This window comes from Artemia sp. Qi Xiang Cuo, chromosome 9 (assembly GCF_049724085.1).
Source record: "Artemia sp. Qi Xiang Cuo chromosome 9, ASM4972408v1, whole genome shotgun sequence".
Classification (NCBI taxonomy): Eukaryota; Metazoa; Arthropoda; class Branchiopoda; order Anostraca; family Artemiidae; genus Artemia; species Artemia sp. Qi Xiang Cuo.
In genome coordinates, this window is record NC_142802.1 from 73,351,629 (window position 1) to 73,373,493 (window position 21,865).

At 36.0% G+C, this 21,865-nt stretch overlaps 1 protein-coding gene across 1 annotated transcript in view; it reads right to left on the reverse strand.

The window, feature by feature from the left end:
* The window catches only part of LOC148949013 (multicopper oxidase 3-like), a 105,840-nt gene that overhangs the window by 18,477 nt on the left and 65,498 nt on the right, over positions 1-21,865 (reverse strand). Inside the window, exons 6-7 of the mRNA XM_089094863.1 lie at positions 4,440-4,563; positions 1,161-1,369 (exon numbers count right to left, since the gene is read on the reverse strand). Of these exons, the coding sequence (XP_088950989.1) occupies positions 1,161-1,369; positions 4,440-4,563 (333 nt within the window). The remainder of the gene's footprint in view (positions 1-1,160; positions 1,370-4,439; positions 4,564-21,865) is intronic.

Below are 21,865 nucleotides of genomic sequence, written 5' to 3' on the forward strand. Positions count from 1 at the left end.
GACTACCCAAAAGTCTTGTAATTTTTATCGCTGGCGTAAAGAAAAAAACAGACAAAAATTTATAAATATTCTTAGAATTGGAATCAGGAATCATGTTTAAATGGACCGAAATTTTGTCATCTTACCTCCACTGGTTTTGACTATATCATTTTCTTCGCAGAATTATAACATTCTAAATGACAAAATATACAATATACACTTCAAAATAACTTTACGTAAGGATTTGAAGGGGCTGGGCAACTGGTGATGATTTGGCAATACTGGATTACTTCAAATTCTTAAGATTCTTACGATTTCCACTTTTGTTTCCCTTGCTTTTCGCACATTTCAGTTGTTTTTGCTTCTTTTTTCAAGTGTGGGCCTCTCAAGTGGGGAAAAATAAAAAGTTTGGAAGAAAAGGAAGATAAGTCTGCGAATTCAGATTAGAATATTGAAAGTCAAGGTCATGACAGTGATCAAGCATAGCTCTAAAACGTGGTTACTTTGAAAGGACGAGGAAGATTTACAAAATACTTCTTTAGAAGCCAAAGGAAGGATTTGATGGAAATTTTAACTATAGAGGAAATTGTTGAAGAGGTCAGGGTGTAGGAGGAACGTGGTCAGCTGTTTTAGGCTAAGGCGGCTTAGTACTGAAGTGATTTTTAATAGTTATAGTAATCATATAGTTCGGAAAATGAGAATTAAATATTTGACAAACCCATTCGCATTTAAGAGAAAGTTTCTGGGTACTGGTGAATTATACGGGCACCACCACGAAGTCAAGTTTGGTTAATGCTAATGAAATAAAATAAAATAGGATGAAAAATAATAGTTTAGAAACAAATTTGGGCTATATATTTGCACATTAGGGTTGGGGTTGGGGGGTAAAGCATAGCATATATTAAATGCGTAACCTAACCTAGGTACCTCTCCCTCCCCCCCCCTAAACCCCCAAAAAACAATCGTTTAAATATTGTTAAATCCATGAGAAACAACGCTTTGCAATCAATTTAGGTCTCTGAAATAGCCGTTTGACGGGCTTTGTCGGGTGACTATAGCATTTCCCGTTTGACATTCCACATACAGTATATAGCGATTCCCGCATAATGCACCAGTACCAGATTTTTTTCACGAAATTTCCTGGTTTGTCGGATTGTGGTGTAAAGTGAAATTGCACAAACCTTTCCGTCAACATAACAATTTTCATAATTGACCAATCCCTCTGGCTCGGCGAAGTCAACCATGTCGTAATGTAAAATGGCCACTTGATGTGCTTTTAAGGGAGCGCAGTCTATAATCCCATGAAAGCGAATCCAATAATTGTCTGGCGTTTGATTAGCATTGATGACAAAGTCGTATCTCTCACCGGCAGCAATGGTAATAGCGTCAACTAAAAGAAAACATGATTAACGGCGTGTCTTCATTTTTTTCAAGTTGGCCAATTGCCATCAGAATCAATGATCAGTCAATGATGTGGGTGCAGAAACACCCTATTTGGGTGCACCCTAATTGGATACCTATCTTGGCTACCTAAAAAGAAAACATGATTAAGGGCGTGTCTTCTTTTTTTCAAGTTGGCCAATTACCATCAGAATCAATGATCAGTCAATGATGTGGGTGCAGAAACACCCTATTTGGGTGCACCCTAATTGTGTGCCTATTTTGGCTACCTAATTGGTTGCCTAAAACGAAAACATGATTAAGGGCATGTCTTCATTTTTTCAAGTTGGCCAACTGCCATCAGAATCAATGATCAGTCAATGATGTGGGTGCAGAAACACCCTATTTGGATGCACCCTAATTGGTTACCTATTTTGGCTACATAATTGGCTACCTAAAAAGAAAACATGATTATTGTCGCGTCTTTATTTTTCAGAGTGTATCTTCATTTTTTCAAGTTGGCCCATTGTCATCACTATCGATGATCAGTCAATGACGTGGGTACAGAAACACCCTATTTGGGTGCACTCTAATGGGTTACCTATTTTAGATAGCCTGGTCAGCATTGTCTGTTAAAGTAAATGGAAGAGGTAATAAAAAATAAGTAATGATTAAGAGCCCCTGTCAAAGTGAAAAGATAAAATAAGCCGTATCATCCAAATAACACAAAGGGGAAAATAGAAAAATGTTCCTATTGTAAAGTTTTTTATATTTACACAGTTTTTTTTTCAAATTTTGTAGGAAAAAAACTGAAAATCAGTACAAGTGACGTTAATAGGGCAATTAGGTCGTATCTCTTATTAGTGTCAATGGCAATAGCATGTACTGAAAAGTAAGAGATGATTAAAACAAGAAAATATAAGGAACCAGTGGCATGAATTCACACAAATTTAGTGGTAAATGTATTTTTCAAAATCTAGAAGAGGGGGAAAATTTTCCTTTTTCCAAATAAAAAAAAATACCAAAAAGGAATTTTTCAATGAAAAATCCCCCCCCCTAAGAAAAGAATGATATTTATCAAAATCTTGGGAGAGGAGGAAATATAAGTACACTGAGCACATGGCCCCCACTTTTTGACTCCACTGTAAAGAACTAATAATTTAAAGAACTGCGGAGAATTAATAACTAAAACCTGATAGTCTAATGTTTCAGACTCCCCATTCCCAGGAAATATTCTTTGTGACTTTCTCCTTAAACTATAGATGTGTTGATCTATAGCTGCCATACTTTTAATAAAATAGAAGAATATTTTATTAAAAATACCTTATGAAAATGCCTCAGAAACACGATTATCAAATTATAAAAAAAGATTAGTAAGTTGTCTGTATTATAAAATGCAGAAGCAGAAATTGATAATAGACAATCAGTAATTAGTTTGATAAGAAAAATGAAAAAAATGATAAAAAATGATTTGAAAAAAAAGGTTCAGATAGACTCAATAATGGCACTACCAATTATATTCGATAGTTTGAATAAGAAGTGCCGAGAAATCTAAGAAATCTTAGGATTTCAAGGAATTGTTCAGAGTGGTTAACCTATGTCAAGGACAACCATATTCCAAAGCAAGTTGAGGTCAACAAAAGCACAGACAGAAACTAATATAGATGTTAAGTCTATTCGCATAAAATATAAAGAATATATGCTATTTTATTAGTATATTAGGTCTATTTTTATTCAGAACATACAAATAATAGAGAATATTTGTGGTCATAACATTGTAGCTATTGACAACTGAAGAAATAACATAACTTAAACTAAGTCAAAATCTTTCGCTCTTTATCTGCAGTAACGTTGCAGTAGAATTACTTAAATTACACCGAACTTGTGTCTTAATAACCATAATTTTATCATAGAAGTGGTTCATATCCTTCTGAAATCTAAAACACTAAGGAGTGTAAAATTCACATTTACAGTAATAGTGGGTGTTTAGTTAGCGACAGCATATCAATAACATTTGATCTCAGTTTCCTTCTGTCTTAACTACTGATTTTTGTTTTCCTAGCGCAATGATTTTCGCAAGTTATGATCCCCCTCTCCCGGCACTTGTATAGGGATACTACCATGCTATGTTATTATAAAAGATCATTCATTTTTACGAAAGTTTTATTTGTCTTAATTAAGATTCTATCTTTATTTCATTATAGTTACAAATATGTAATAATTATCAAGGTTAGGGTTGATGAACTTAGAATTATTAGCGAAAGAAAATTTTCATATTTTTAAAAAATGAGGAAGTACCTCAGACAGAGGTAAAATCTTGACTAAAATCACAATTCAAATCCGGCGGTTCTTTAAACCCTCTGAGATAGTGTATGTAGCTCTATCAACAAAAAAGCAAAAATTTTCAAAAATTATTGCTTTGAGACATTTTATTTTATCTAAAAACCCAACTCGTCTCATCTCCGAATGAAATGAAGTATTACATTCCAGGTTGTGCTACCTACTCACAAAATAGTGTGAATTTGTCTCAAGATCAGTTTGAAGTATCTTGATTGAAGATTTGGCTTTTTGGGCGGTTTTACACTTCTTTCATGAAATATCGTTTATTTACCTCTCCATAATTTCCTTTGTTTAACTTTTACAAAGAATCTTTAATTTACAAATTAACAGTTTCAACTAATGGTGAGAACATCCATATGCTAAAGACTTAAACTTAGAAATAGGATTGACACTTGTGATTGTACTTATGGAGAGCGTAAAGAGTGAGGCTTTGATAGTTAAGTGTCACGGAGCATGCGCAAGTGTGTTGGCCTAAGAAGACTTGGCGCTGCATTGTGTCGTTGGTAATAGCAGTAAGACTGATAAAACAGAAAACTAGGCTCAGATGGCCCAGAAGAACAAATATACGAAAACATTTGAGGTTTTTCCAACTTGGAAAAATCTAACACTTTTCTACCTTTATAGTATTTTTTGAAACCTTAGTAACCCCCTAAAAGTCCCTTCTAAACGGTGCTCTATAGTATCAACTATGACATATCAACTATGGACAACTAAGTAGGTTTAATGTTTCACTTTTTTACCTTCAATAGGTACTATAGGGTGGCCATCCGAGGCAATGACTTTCATTGTGTGGTTATCAATTGACATCTGAATTGGACAGTTCAAAATGGAATTACTAATTAGCCGGATTCTGTAGCGATAACCCTGAAAAAAAAAGAAAAAATATAGAAAAAAGTTGGTTACTGCATTCACAAATTTTCGTGATTGCATTTCTTCGTTTTGTGTAAGTCACTCTAAGACAAACCTTCTGAGAAGACGTGAACAGGTTCTAAGACCGCAGATTTTTTAGAAAAAGATTCTTTAAAATAAGTTATATTGTCTTAGAAATAGGCTTTAAGACAATACGACTTAAGAAAACACGAAGAACAGGAAAATAAAATGACGGAACAAAAAGAGAAAACCAGCAACGAGGATAATTTTCAGCCAGTGGATAGCGAAAACAAAGCAGACATAAAAAAACGAATAATAATAAAAATGAAGAATTTTTTTTATAAATAAAACAAAGCAGATATTAAGACAAAGACCTGTGCCAAGCCTTCTCGAGCCCCAAAATAATATAAAAGAAAAAAGTAACCTTTCGATGTACTCAAGAATAAAAACCGAAACTGAAGATAATATACTTTTTGGTAACAAACTGAAGAAAACTGAAGAAAAATACTTTATGGTAACGAACTGAACAAAACATACCGAAGAAAACGGAAAGAAAACTTTATGGTAATGAAAGGAAAAGGGTGACGGAAACTAAAAAACCATAAAAGAAAACAATCATTTAAAAATTAGACTGGGCACGGATTCTATCCGTAGCAACAGATGTGGCTTGTTTATCAATTCTATTTGTGTTAAGGCCCGTTTACTTTTTGTGTTCTATTTGTGTTAAGGCCCGTTTGTGTTAAGGCCCGCGCTATTTGAGCCAATCTTTCCATAGAATTTCCTAATAGATTCTTATTGTCTCAAATTAGCACTAGTTAAATCACAGTATTAGTAAAATCTCACTGTGAATCTGCCTTTGATACAACTAATTGACCTTTTTTATATTGAGAAGCAATGTGTAATTTTTACCTCAGTCTTCTTTTATTAGATTGTAATAAACTGTCTTATTTTCCATAGCAAAAGCACAAAAAACAAATAATATCAAGTCTAATAAAGATTCAAAAATAAAAGCTACTACAAACAAGAGAAGGGCTATCCCCATCCCCTCTCGAACCCTTTAAAAGGCTTGATTGTCATCTGCGCTTTGCTGAAAGCGATATGTATGCTTTCTGCAGTTTTGATTTGTCAAAACACCAACAACAACAAAAAAGAAACCACAATATTACTTGAGATTACAGGAAAGAAAAAAGTATTATAATAGAATAATTCCGAGCTCCAATTTAATTATACTGTTTTAAAATAACTTTTACTCCTTATCCTAATTATTTCAAACATTTAGACAATGAATGCAATAACATAACTTTTAAGGCATGGACGCCCACAAGGGGAGGGGGGCAGGATGGGGCACCAGCCCCCTTCTGGCTGAATGATGCTGCCTTATTTTTATATTTTTGTTTTGATATTTCTATTATATAGCATTAAAAGTGCCAATTAGACCAGATTGCCCCCCCTGGAATTCAGCCTATAGGCGCTCATGTCTGACACTTCCTGTGTAAAAGAGCTTCTGCTTCCCAAGAAAGTAAGGAGCAAAGTTAAAACTCAAAACAAACATAAATTATACCGTATATGAAGGGGGGTGTCCCTCCTCAGCTCCTCACTCTTTACGCTAAAGTTTGACTTTTTGTCCCAACTCTTTAAGAACGACTACTGAAACACGAGGGTCGTTGAATTGGAATAATAGGTTTTTTTTTAAAACACTAAAAAACTTTAGCGTAAAGAGCGAGGGTTGAGAAGGGGAAGTCCACTTCATATACGAAATAATTACTGTCTATTTTAGTGCCTATTGCCTCTCAATTACTTGGACTATCTGTCTTGGCTTTTTCTTTCTACAATTAGCATGCCTTGATGCCCTACAGCAAAATACTTGATTTTCAATTCAAAATCAACGGTTTTAAGATGAACATTGCCATATTTGAAGCAATCTATATCATTTGTTGAAGCAAAATGTTAACTGAAGACTCAATAACTAATTTATTATATAAACTCTAAGCTAAAACTAAACTAAACTCTAAACTAAAACTAAAACTTTTAACTAAGACTCTAAACTAAAACTACTCTAAACTAAAACTCTTAACGAAATCTAAACTACAACTCTAAACTAAAACTCTTAACTAAAACTAAACTGAACTACAACTCTAACTAAAACTCTTAACTAAAACTAAAGTACAACTCTAAACTAGAACTCTTAACTAAAACTAAACTAAACTATAAAAGTATAAGAGTTTAAGAATAAATTTTCTACACATTTAAAAGGAATCTATTTAAAATGAAGAAATTATTCGAAGAAATCTTCTGTTTATCAGACTAACGAAATTAGCTTAATTGCTTAAAATATAATAATTCTAAGTACATAGATTTTCTATACATTGGAAGGTAATTATTATTTTGTTTTGACCCACACTATACAAAGGTATAATACGTGGAGTAACACAAAGGAAAACACACACACAAAATATAATGCAAATCAAATTGAAATCACATAGAAACCAGTTACAGAGTAGCACATAAAAAATAAAAGACACTAAACCAAAGAGAAAAACATAAAAGGAATGAAAAACAGAAAAAAAAAACAAAAAACTCACAACTTACAGAACCTAATAAAGCAGTAATGTAAAGACTACATTACTAATGTGTTTAAATGGAAGAAATTATGGATAAAAATCTATTACATGTCAAACTAATAAAACTGGATTGATTGTTAAAAATATAATGGATTTATAATAAAATGTAATATACACAATAACTAAAAGATAATTCTTGAAGATTTTAGAAATTCTGATTTTCAATGCTACAAAGATATATATATATATAAAAAAAAAAAAAAAAAAAAAATTGAAATTAATTTTATTTTCAGTAAGCGGAAAATGACGCTCTGTTCTTTAGACCGTTCAGGAGAGCGGGTAGCTCATCTCTTATTTGCGGTAGTTTTCCTTCGTTTTAAGTATGATTGGGTTATTCCTTTTAACTTCTCTTCGTTTTAGGATTCATCTATTCAACCCTAACAGTATCTCCTGTTTTGATACGATTTATGTCTGATAGGGTTCTTCATTTTAATTTTTTCTCGTTTTAGATTTCATTTATTACTTCATAGTAACTTCTGCTTATTTAAGTTTGAGTTATTACATGATTTCATTTGGCTTTTTCATGTTTAAAAATAGCTCTGCAATTTTGTTTGGAAAAATTCATTTTTGGAATAACTCTTTAAATTAATTTCTGTTCGTTTTGTAAATGACATACTTTTCATAATTTTTTTTATATATAGTTTTTCCGGTTAAGAACTAAAATACCTTATTGTAGTTTAAATTTTTGGTAAAATTTGAATATTCATTGAAAATATTCGACCAACAGTAGATTTTTGTAATAATATTTTATTAAATCAGACAGTAAAATTTTGAATGGATGGGTGGGGGTTTTACGATACAAAATCTGTATAGTAGTTTAAATTTTTGGTAAAATTTGAATATTCATTGGAAATGCCCGACCAACAGTTGATTTTTGTAGTAATATTTTATTAAATCAGACATTAAAATTTTGGATGGATGGAAGGGGGTTTTAGTTTGTATGGATTGAAAATGTGTTTAATTTTTGGTCTTCTATAGAGCTGAAACCATCCCGTAGAAACCCGTAAGTATTATTTTGAATATTTAAAGTAAAATTTTGTCTCAAGTACCTACTGAAGGAGTTTTATTTAGTGATTCAGCTGATAGAAAAGCTTCAGCGAAGGTCCTATCCTTGCATCGTATACCAGATAAATACATTAAGTGACTAGTACTATGCTAATCATCCCGTAAATAGCGACGAAGACCACACTGCCTTTCCATCATAAACAATAAGTAGAACAATAGGGACATTTCAAAAAAAAAAAAATTCAAAAGAGACCTAGCCTCATTACTTCAAAGGATTTCAACCGGGACTGGTACATCAAGCGAAATGAAAAATCACAGTTCATTCACATGGAATAAGAAACACTTACAGAGAAGCTCTTTAGGCTAATTTTGCCGTTTTGGTAGCCAGCCTAAAAGGTCTGTCCAGAACAGGTTGAGTAGAATTGTTTACTGGTTTTTTAATCTAATTAGTTAAATCATTTCTAGTTAAATTTATATATAAGGCATTAAGCGAATATTCCCCCAAGTCTCTATTTAAAGAATTATTACTATTTATTTTGATTTCAATTTCAATTGCCTATCGAACAACCTGTTTTATGCCTAAATCATTGCTAATAAGGGAAGTTTCTTCAAAAAGCATTTTATGGCTAGGATTTTTATAGATATGACTACTCAAAGCAGAATGCAAGGAAATATTTGCACTATTGGAATTTAAAGCTATTGTTATGTCATGTTTGTGTTGTTGTAGGCGTTTTTCTAAATTTTGATGGGTTCTGCCAACATAAAAGTTGCCTCAGTTACATGGTATTTGATAAATCCCGGTTTGGCGAGTAACTGGGGTTATATCTTTACCAGAGTTAAGGAGATTAATGATTTTAAAATTATTGGTAAATGCTACATAAAAATTATTTTGTGTGCAAACTTTTTTTAAACTTGTAGTGACTTTTGGAATATATGGAAGGTAAGTTATATTTAAGGGCTTGGCAGGAACTTCACATGGTAAAAGACCCTTGATTTTACGGGAGTGTCTTGCTAATCTTCTGCTAATTGTATTTTGAGTAAAGGAGTCAAGACGGAAAATTTTGCGAATAAAGCAACAGAGTTCTTTACACGAGAGGAGATTATGGAAGCGAAAAAACATTCTACGAAAAAAATTCTTTGGAAATTCTACGAGGCTGCAGGTCTCGACGAATTTGCACTCGCGACTGCAGGTCACGAATGCAAGAAATTCAACGGTGTTGCCCAACAGCTGAAATCAAGTCCCATTGCATGGCCTCAACCATCTTATTCTACTGTTCCTAACCAAGCGGAAAAACATACGTACTCCGTTATTGTGAAAAATATGCCCGCCGAGTTGGACTGTCCATCAAAGCGGAAAGACTTCATTGTGAACATAGCTCCCGGTGAACAGTTTGCTGACTCTTCATTACTAAGGCGAAATAGTAAAGAATGGCGTCTAATAGTCCCTTCAAAACAAGTGGCCGAGAAGATCACAACGGCCTTGAACGAGCAGCACAATGCTGAAGCTCAACTTCGGACGCCCCAGTTCATCGGCATAGTAAAGCCTATCCCCACCTCCACGTCTCCAGACGTCCTGGCATCATTGTCTCAGGACTATGTTAAAGTAGTCCGATGTGACAGCACTAACGCTTACAAACTGTACTACTGGACCAAAGTAGCTCTCGGAAATGCGATTTTTGACCCAATCAAAATCGGTCTTGAACTCTTTGTATTGAAGAATTCCATTTTCTGTCGCGGCGCTGCTACAGGTGTCACGGTGTAGGGCATTTGGCCAGCCAATGCTCAAAGCCTGAGGTGTGTAGCAGGTGTTGTATCAGAGAGCATTCTAGTAGCACTGCTACACCATGTCAGAGGCCAGTCCGCTGCCTGAACTGCAACTCTGCCGAACAAACATGCTATCACGTTTCGTGTCCAAAAAACCAGAAACTGTTAAAGTGTAGCTCTTCCTCTCGAAATGGCCAAAAAGCTCTCAGTTTTTAAAATAGAATAAAAATGGAAATTTTGCGAATAAAATCCCTGTGATTAGTGATGTTATTAAGACTTCCGAAGTTGGGTGTATTCAGGAGCACTTTCTTACCTCTCAAAGCTCGGCACTGCTCGATATCGACCCAGGTGTTAAGTGTTTATCTGTATTTGCAAAGAGACTAAATTGCCGAGGAAGGCCTTCTGGAGGCCTCACCACCTTTTTTAGAAGTTGTTTAAAAGCAAGTATTTCTGACGAATGTGATCAGTTTATTGCGTTATCATTAACGTGAACATGACGGTAGATTATCGCGATGATCAATCTGAGCGGAATTTTGTCCTTGCTTGCGGTAGGCTGTCGTCGTGTCTCGACAAACTTAAGCTGTTACATATTCCGAGCGTTATACAAGGTGATTTTAACTGTGATTTAGCTTCTGATAACCGGTCATCTCGTGCGTCCCTCCTTCATGGTTTGTTTGATGATTATTTTGAGATTATTATGAAAGATTGCCCTTTCACTTATATCCACGCATCTTCAGGCACGTCTAATCTTGATCAAATAGTTGCTTCCCATAGTCTATCTATCCCAATTGCATCAGTTCCAACCAAAAACCAACTATCAGATCACCTACCTATTACTGTTAGTTTTGAAATACTTACCCCCCAAAACCAGCGAATTGATGCCCCAATGCAATCACACAAACAAACTTCACGTAGGGAGTGGATTAAAATAGACAGAATTAAATTTATTTAAACATCAGATGATATTCTTCATTAAATCCATCCCCCATTTCACCTACTATACCGTAATTCACTACAACGCGAGGAAGTGAGAACGTCGCTGAACGTTTACTGCGCTGAAATTTCCGATGCACTTCTAACTGCTGAGAACGCTGCAGTACCTCTAACCTAACCTAACCTAACCAAACTTCAGAGAGGAATTTGGGACAATATTTGGGGGCGCCCACCCGCGCAGAGTCTCGGGCAAGTGACCCAAAAATTTAAAAATTTGTGAAAAATTCAAATTTTCTCAGAATGTGGGGCTGAGCTTAGGCAACAAATAGGTACTGTTTGGAAGATAAAGATGATTTTAAACAATTGTTTGCCTATTATTTCAAGCAAATTAATGGTCCTATGTCAATTCTAAATTTTTGGTCAACCTTCTTCAGACCATAGGTGGGCGTGCCTTGTTTGCTTCTCATTCCAGGCGATCTAACAGTCCTATACCATTTTTAAATTATTGGTCAACATGCCTGAGACTAGGCCGGCATGCTTTTCCAAAAACTAACTGAGAAGTATGTGTGCAATAAGAGAGTCATACTTTCTTTCACCATTTACCCGTGCCGCAGCCATTTAAACATTTGCCATCTCAATTACTTGGACTATCTGTCTTGGCTTTTCTCTTTCTACAATTAGCCATATCTTGATGCAACCTACTGCAAAATACTTGATAACTTCAATTCAAAATTGGTGTGCTACCGTTATTTTTCGTTAACAAAAAAAGTACGACGAAGATTGGGAGAGGTTTATGAGGCTACGATCCACCCTTATACAGTTATTATAAGTCTGAAACGCTAATTGGTGGACCCTAAAACATTAACGATGATAAACCTAACCTAACCTGACCAAACTTGATAACTTCAATTCAAAATCAACGATGAATTCACTACAATGCGAGGAAGTGAGAATGTCGCTGAACGTTTACTGCGCTGAAATTTGCCACGCACTTCTATCTGCTGAAAACGCTGCAGTACCTCTTACTCGTATTAGAAGCGGCATCGTCGAAAAATGGTCTGAAAATGCGGCTTTGGTCGAGTCATGCTCGCGAGCTAAATTCTGGTTTCATATTTGGAAGGATTGTGGCCAGCCAAAGCAGGGTGTCGTAAACCAGATTCACAAATCAACAAACAAAGCGTTCGCTGACACCTTATCAAAACATCGTAAAAAGATAATTGAGGAGACTTCAGCAAAGGTAAATCGGAACCCAAATGAGCTGTGGAAGTTGGTACCCCGATCGACAGCCTCCGTTACCTCACTGCTGCTCGTGGTTGATATCCCGGCGTCGGAGTTCTTGCCTCCGGATGTGGGTTTGGAGCGGAAGTTTGAGCAGGAATTGGATACATTTATTGCTGGGATGCCTCCTAATGATTTTGTCGTCCTTCTTTCGGCTGTTGAAAGTGCTATTAAACACCTGAAGTAAAAACCGTCTTTCGGGATTGATTGTATAAGTGCAATGTATCTCAAGCGTGGGGGAACTCAGCTCCGAAATCATATACAACTGCTAATGCAGATGATTTTTACTCAGGGAGTCGTACCGTCTACTTTCCGAGTTGGGGATCTAACACCAATACCGAAGAAATGCAAGCTGTCCACACAGTCCTCATCCTTTCGTCTTATTACTGTCTCCACTACTCTCTGCAAGCTGTTCGAGTTGATTTTTATGGGTGAATTAACGGAAAAATGTTATCCGACTCCTAATCAGTTTGGCTTCCAGCCTGGTGTGGGATGTACGGATGCTCTTGCAGCTGTGGCTAATGCCCTTACTGATGTAGATAGAAGTGGAGACAGCCTAATACTAGCTGGAAATGACAAACGAAGGGTTTTCGACTCTTTAATACACGCTACAATGCTTCTTTTGCAGCAAAAAGAGGGGTAAACTGCGCTATTATCACAGCATTACGTGATATGTATTCGGGACTTAAAGCTCGGCTGAAAATGCCTCCAGATAAATTTTCACCCCCTGCACCACGTGAAGGACTGATCCCGATAATAAAAGGAGCCAGACAAGGAGCTGTAACATCCCCGGTATTACTTCCCCCAAATGATGATGCCCATCATCATGTATTTTGCAGGCTATAAACTTGTCGTTGGTCTGCTACGCAGACGATATCCTGAATGTGAGTCACACGCTGCAACGGATTTCGGAGATTTGGAGTGCTGGCCGAGGGGTATCCTAGGATTGGACTTGAATTTAATCCTGAAAAATCGGAGGTTGTATTGTTTAATTGGAAAGATGAAACCCAATATTGTTTCCTCTTTAGGATCTTCTTTGCACAAACACTAAACATCTATTTCTAATCCAGAGGAAGTTAGGTCTTGTTTTATAAATACACTTTACGGTAGAAAAAAAAAGTTACGTTTTCTACTAATTTGACGCCAGAAATTTCGCACGACATAGAAATTTTGTCTAATCTCTGAAAATACCCTTCAATCATATTAACAAAAGCAGACAAGGGGAATTCACTTGTAGTCATGTATACGTTAGATTACGACAACAAAAGTTATTCACACTTAAAAGACAAAACTACATATACTACCATGTCTCTTGACCATACTCATAAGTTTGCGAATAAAATTATAACCGAATTAAAGAATCTAAAACAAAATGGCAAAATCACCCCACAATTGAAATAGATGTGTAGTGTTTGTGCAAAGAAGATTCTAAAAAGGAAACAATATCTGCTACAGGAGCTTGTTTTGGTGGACAAGAGAATTTTGGACCTTTCTCGAGTTTGGATTTCCTTAGGTTCAAGAGCTCTAGAGGAGAGGAGGAGCAAAATCACCCCACAATCTTATAATAAATTTTCTAGGTATACTAATATTCATGTAACAATATACGAGCAATTATTAAAAAATAAAATAGAAGAAAACTATCACTTAATCGAAGATTCAAGAACAGGAATAGATTGTGAGGTTTTAATGTCCCTAGTCAAAATTTGTAATAAGTATTCAACGTATTTTCAGTTACACAATTCGTTTTATCAACAAAAAAATGGCCTTCCCATGGAGGCACCACTATCCGGGTTATTAGCAAATATTTATGTGGAACACCTTGAAAATTGGGCCTTAAATTCATATTTTTCAAAACATGTCTATTGGGATTAGAGATCTAAGTACCATTTCTGATGCCCCTATAGGAATTCCACGTTCCATGGCACCTTTCCAAGGCAGATTACCAGACTTGTGATTTGGCAGTGTATAATGCGGTCAGACAGGTTTTTTCTGTTATTAATAAGAATTTCATAAGAATTTAAATCGTGAGTTCATGTGCACAATTGTTTTCTTAAAAAGTTGGTATGGTATAAAGTAGTCAAACATGTTTTGGGAGCATGCACGAAATTATATAACTCAACCAGTGTTTTTCGAGTCAACATCTGCCAAGGCAGATTACCAGACTGGTTATTTGGCAGTGTATAATGTGGTCAAACAGGTTTTTTCTGTTATTAATAAGAATTTCATAAGAAAATACGTCGTGAGTTCACGTGCACATTTTTATTTAAAGCTGGTATGATATAAAGTAGTCAAACATGTTTTGGGAGCATGCACGAAATTATGTAACTCAACCAGTGTTTTTCGAGTCAACAACCGTTTTTATTCGTCCTTGAAATTCCGTATAAAATGTTCATGCACTACAATTTAATTTCCATTATGATTTAACATATCATACATAGTACTCTGAATTTTATTAACTTTGAAACAATGGATATTTCTATTTTCAACGTGAGTATAGTTTACTGAATTTCTTAATGTATTTCCAGATAAAAAGCATTTTACCAGTAAATTCAAAATTTCAGGGGGACTTAGCCCCCCTCCCCCCCCAACAATACAAACCCTAAAATATGATGAATATACACGCTAGAAAAGGCAAAGCACGCTTTTTTTCTATTATGTAAAACAAAAACCCCCTCCTCCATTGCTTTATTACGAGCATAGTTCTGTACTTTTAGTTATTTTGTTCAAAAAAAATTCCAGTTTCCTCATTCATTCTAATTAAAAATGTGTTTTCTTTATCTGCTTAAATGGAAAGTTTTGGTGTTAGAAAGGAAGTGACAGTTTTGGGAATCAAATTTAACACGCTCTTGCTACCATAAATTAATGGCATATGCTTAATGAATTAGCAACATGGATGTTTCTTGACAAAGAGAGAAATTGTATTCTAGCCTAATTAAAGGAAATATATTCTATTTTCTATTGTATCCCATGATTAAGAAGGTTTTACGATGTGAAAAAAAACAACAAACTATTTCGTCGCATGGAAAGTAAGGGATGAGGAAGGAGGGAATTCTTTATGCACTCATTTTTCTAAATTCCCCTTCCCCCCGCACTCAAAATTGTCCAAAATTTTACTTTAGAACATTTTTTTTAATATTTATAAAGTGTTAATAGATAAAGAGTGCTAAAAATATCAGAATTGACTTTATAGGGCAAATTATATTATGGGGGTGGAGTGTTTTTGAAATCCCCCTTCCCACCAAACTCAAAATTTTACTTTAGAATCCTTTTTAAATATTTCCAAAGGGCTAATAGATATATAGTGCTAAAAATATCATAATCGATTTTATAGGTCAAATTACATTATGGGGAGATATTTTTGAAATCCCCCTTCCCCCCACACTAAAACTTTTCTAAAATTTTGCTTCGAAAACTATTCTTTTTAAATATTTCTAAAGTGCATATAGTTATTGCACTAGAAACATAAGAATAAACTTTAGAGGACAATTTATCTGTAAAAGATAGGTTATTATTATTTCCTTACTATATTTTTCTTCTTCTTTTTAAGGAAGAGGATTCCTACAATTACTCTCCCCCGGAAAAGAGAGCTAAGGCTAGTCCAATCCAACAAGTGGAGATAGGTGGTCCATTGGGGGCCACTCGCATCCATTCCAGACCGGCGCTGCCTGCCCAAAACTCCCCAGTGCCAACTCCTATGCAGCCAGGTAGAAAGCTGAAAAGAGTATGGATGGTTGCTCACATGATGGGGAGCCCCACTGGCTCATCTGTACAAGCCAGTGACATCGCCACCTCATCTATGCAAGAAACGGACGGCATTCAACAGCAGTCTGAATTTGGAAATGTGAGTATTTTCACCTCTAGCTTCTGCCTATTTCTATCCAACTTTTTTTTAAAGTATTTTCTTTTCGCCATTTTTCAACACCGTAAAAGTGTATGTCAGAGATATTAAAATGCAAATCCCCCTGCCCCCGACCATTGTTTTAAATTTCTCTGCTCCCCTCAGAGATAGCTTAATATATTGCATTTTTTTATTGGCAAACAAACCACTCTTTTGCGTCTTTCTGTACTTTCTGTGGGAGGGGAGTGGAGGCAAGTATTTAGTGTAAATAATTCTAGGAGGAATTGAGTTTTGAGGATGGGGTGAAAATATGAACATGTTTTTTTTTAACTTTATAAAATAATCGCTATTTCACATAGAAAATAAAACCGTTTTTCTATAGTTTAATGAATTAGCCTTTTCGCCATTTTTTCAACACTGTAAAAGTGTGTGTGTGTGTGTGTGTGTGCGTGTGTGTGTGTGTATATGTGTGAGTGTGTGTGCATGTGTGAGTGTGTGCGCATGTGTGTGTGTGTATGTGTGTGTGTGTGTGAGCGGTGCATGCGACGCGTCTACTCGATTATTCATTGAGATAGTATAATGAATAGTGTAAATTCAATAACGACGTAATGATTGAATGGCATATATTTATTTCCATATCATTATTTCTTATGTGTGATCCGGGTAGTGAAATTTTTTCAATATACATATCAAGTGAATTGTATTTTAGTGCCTATTTTGAATATCTTTAAATTACTTCGTGTAACTTAATCAATCAAAAGGTATGAGAAGAATTTTTGAAGTAGAAATTCTGACGTGGCGTTATTTGTTTCCGCAGCGCGTTTCTATCTGACTTCAGAGACATAATTACTTATAGGCTAATGGAATATATATAGGGGATAGAAACGTAATTTCAACCTGTAAGAATATTTCAGCGTGTGTGTGTGTGTGTGTGTAAAATTGTTTGATAAAAAAAAGTGTGCCATAATTAGGATGAAGCTCTTCTCAAAGAAAAAAAACTTAATTCGTACATTTTCTAGTTCCAGGGGAAAGCTATGAAAACAGCTACCTTATCTGGCCCGGGTCTTCAGAATGTCATGGGTATTTTCCCCCTATCACCACATGATAATAGTGAAGGTAGGCCGTTTAATATCCCCCTGGATTTTCAATTTACAACTGAAGAAATGGACAGACTTATGCAAATTGTTGGACCTAATTTTTCCGGGGACATTTTTGACGATAGTTTTATAATTAGTGAATTGGGTCCTGTGCAAATAGGTGCAAGACATAAAAATAGTGTCATATCCCCGGAACTACGTGAATTTTATTTGTTAGCGCCTGCTCTAGGTCCCATACAAACATATAGGGTAGATTTTAACCCTCCCGAAGTAAACGTGATTGACGATGGGGTCATTTTAACAGACCCTGTAAATGTTCTCCATAGCTACATCGACCGAATTCGAGCACTTATAGAGATTCCGATTCAGAAATGGGGGAGTCAAGGGGGGTTAAAGCATCAGTAAATCAAAAAGTTTATTTACAACATGGAAAATCTGGGGATATTTTTTATTTTCGTTTTTCAACTGGCAATCAAACTTTTTACCCTGGTCTAAATAAATGTTAGGGTAACTTTTTCAACTGGGTGAATAAATTAATTACAACTTTGGACACGTTTAACGAGAGAGGAAGTGGGTCCACAATTTTATACATTGAACAACATGGATCTGAATCTCAGTAGATTTAAAAAAAAACTTTATTTTAAGAGGGGCAGGGGGTAGTCGAAGAATAAAATGCCGCCCAGATTTGTCGGCTACCAAAGGGGTTCAGAGTTTCTATTTTGAAACGGGGCTGCAATGCTTTAAATATGCATTTTTAGCAGCAGCCCATAAAACATTAAGAATAGATTCATCAATGAAAAATCTGGACGGACTTGCTCGTAACGGTGGAGAAAATTTCCCCAAAGTAAATTTTGATTGTTTAGAGGGGAAGTATTCGGTGTCCTTGAAAGAAATAACCTTATTCGGAAGAGAAAATGAAAATCTTGGGTTGGGGGTGTTTGTTGTCCAGTATAACACAGAATTTGTAAATGGGGGAAAGAAACCAAATAAAAAAGGAGTTTTATATTCAGTTAGGACACCGTTGGTAGATAATGTTAAAAATTGGGCTTGGGTTATTTACGAGCCCCCCAAAGATGTAAATTCCAATGGTCATTTTTTCCCCGTTACGGCAATAAGTCGACTCTTATCCCAAGGCGTTCAGAAAGGGGAACGTTTCTATTGCCCCATGTATCTTTCCCCATTTAGATCTGAGTAAACACTCTCGGATCCCATGAGACATTGCACAATTCAAGGGAATCAACGAATATAACTGCCGGAAGAAGGCAAAGATACTTTACAATTTAAAAATTTCCAAAATTCCCTGCTACAAGTTGATAAAGTATGTTTGGACTGTGAATCAAGACTGGTGGAGGTATCAGACCCATCAAGGCCAAATATAGTCAAGGAACAAAAACTAGTTGCGTGTTCCTATGCGCATGCCCGTCGCGATTCCAATAATAAAATGCAGTTGGAAGAGTTTTTTTGGTTATGAATGAGGAGGGTAGCATGGAAAAGTTATTGGTGTCTCTAGTAAAAACAGCAAACAGCAAAATTTCACGATTGCGTCACACCAACTACCCAATGACATTATCAGATAAGGAGCAACTGGCACTAGAAAAGGGGACAATTTGTTGGGTTTGTAGGAGTGCTCTTGCCCCAAAAGACGCGGTCCAGGATCATAATCACCTTATTGACCCCAATTCAACGGGAAAAAGTAACTTTCGGGGGTGGGCTCAAAGTTCATGTAATTTAAAAATTAAACAGCAACTCTTTCTTCCGGTTTTTATACATAACTCTAACTACGATCTGAATTACGTACAACCAGCAATATCCCATTTTCAAAGAAATGAAACAGTGAATGACACAGTGGTGATAGATAATTCTCCCTATGAAATCATTCCTAAATCATCGGAAAAGTTGCTTGTTTTGGACTTCATGTGGAAATCCGCTGAAGACAACGTCGAGTACAAAAATTCGCTTTTTAGATTCCTATAGTTTTTTCCCTAAATCATTGAGCAAATTAATTCAAGTGCAGAAAAACGATGACGGCTGCAACGCTTTCCCCCTTCTCAAGCAACAATTTCCAAATGATTTATATGATTTGTTTACGGTCAAGGGCATATATCCTTATGATTATTATTGTTCCATGTCGAGATTCGCCGAGGAAACTATTCCTTCGATTGAATCGTTTTACGACAGTCTACAAAATCGTAGGTGCACCCCCAATGAATACAGTTTTGCTAAAAAAGTGTGGGCAGAGGGAGGGTGTAAAAATGGGTTTGACTACTGTAAGCTGTATTTGTCGAGTGATGTGTTAACTTTGTTAGACATTATGTGTAAAAATACGGACAAAATCTAAGGGGAATTTAATCTTGATTTGGGCTATTATTTTTCATCTCCTCATCTGGTGATGGACCTCATCCAAAGAATTAGCAGGATAAAAATTAGGATAATCACTGCCATTTCTCAGCACCTTTTTATCTATAGGCCCACTAGGGGTGGATACACTTTTCAAGGGGATCGTATCTTGGAAACTGATCCAACAGGAGAGAAGACGGGGAAAAAATCGGATGCAGTTTTCCTTGATATGAATTATATCTACCCCTCGGCCATGTACCATTATGTGCTACCTTGCGGTGACTATAAATGGCTCAATGACCATCAAGGTCCCCATGTCCCCAACATTGACAAGTGTTGAGGAGACTGGACCGGTTGGATGGTTTTTTGAAATTGATGGGGAGATACCAGTCGAGCTTCACGATTCAGTAAAGGATTTTGTTTTCCCGTGCATCAATAGACCTGTGACTACGGACTCTTTGAGCCCCCGCAATAGATTTTAAGTCGAGGTGGACGGATTGCATTGGTCACCTTCAAAACGAAAACTTATTGCTGAACTGCTGCCGAAAAAAAATATTGTTTTAAATAATGTTGCTTTAGAATTGATGTGCAACAATAGTTTCAACATCACAAAAGGTTCACAGAGTGCTTTAGTTTAGCCAAAAACCATATCTAAAAACGTTTCTTGACACCTTTGTCAAGAAACGTTCTGAAGCACAAACGAAAGCCGAAAAAGAAATTTATAAGCTCATTTTGAATTCGGCTTTCGGTAAAATGTGTGAGAGTGTTCGCAATATAAATCGTTGTGACGTCGTGACCGATTCCAAACAATGTGCTCAAATTATTGGCGATCCAAATTACACTTCCTTTACGATCATTGGCCCGGACTTGATACATCTAAATAGAAAAAAATGAAGCATTGTCCTGAATAAAATATTTCTAGAGGAAGTACAAAATTGGAGACGTACTAAGAGTTCAAGTTGAAGTTCTACTACAATGTGGCTAGGGTGAAGTGGCCGGAAAAGCGGCAAGTACAGGTCTGCTATGGGGACACAGATTCTCTACTGCTAAAAGTAAAAACCCCAAATCTAATTGATGATTTGGCGCACGGTTAAATTATCAGCTCACGGATCGACTACACCAATTGGAGTGGGCTTTACCCAGAGCTAGTGAAGGGTCGGGGGCCAAATCAGCTTTTATTTTTAAAATCAGAAACGGGAAGCGACATGATTTCCAGTGGTATGTTTGTAAGTCCGAAGGTGTACTTTATACAGACACACGACGAAGAAATCAAGAAACGTTGCAAAGGAGTACCCACGTGCTATCTGTATAAGAATTTCGAAACGAACATCTAGAGGATTCGTATTATTGAAAATACAAATCCAAGAACAAAATTGCAGGCAATTCGTTCTCAGAACTACAAGAAATTTACTGTAAACGTACAAAGAATCGTCATGCGTACTGTCTCTGAAAAGGTCTATCTTTTTCAAGACAGTGTGAATACCCTCCCCCTTGGGCACTATTTAACTTCAGACCGGGCCGAATGTGTTATCCATGGGGGAAGTCTCGGTTTGAATAATGTCCAATAAATTTTTCCCAAAACCTTTGGGGGAGGGGGCCTCGCGGCCTTTAGGGGGGGGGGAGCTCGCGGCCCGTGGGGGGGGGCGGCCGCCAGCGGGAGGCGCACCACCACTACCAAAGATATTTTTTTGACTTAGAGCAGATTTTTTTTTGTGCTTTTGTACATGTTACATTGAAAAGAAAAAAAAGTGATATTATTGTAAGTGCTTAGTGCATTTTTTTTTCTTTTTTATAAAAAAATTTAAAAAGTGTATTTTTCTTTGTTTTTTTCTGTAAAGTGTTGCTGTTTATAATACAAGAGATATGATTCTTTATTGATTTTTTGTTATTGAACGGAGTTGTGAAATTATTTAGTCATTAGACAACTATGGTCTACAGTTAGTTGTTCATGTGAACTATTGAAGGGAACATGTATCAATTTAAAACACCATTCAGATCGTTTCTGTTTGGGCCCTCAATGTCGGGCAAAACAACACTCTTAACTAAAATAATTAAAAATTGTAATAAAATGTTTGTGGAAAAGCCGAAAAAAATCTACTATTGTTACAGTATTTGGCAGGAGTCATACGGTAAAATGAAAGCAATTGCCATCCCGGGGTTGGTTAAGATACATTTCATAGTGGAGCTGGATATTTTAAGCACTATGGAACCCAACTCTTGGTTGATTATTGACGATCTGGCTGAATCAATTAAGCAATGGTCACAGGAAATCCTGTAATTGTTCACTACTCGCACTCATCATGAACAGATTTCCGTTACTCTGGTTCTACACAATCTCTTTCATCAGAGCAAATGTATGCGAACAGTTGGATTGAAATGCAACTACTATATCATCCACAGATTTGGTCTCGATTCCAGTTCGC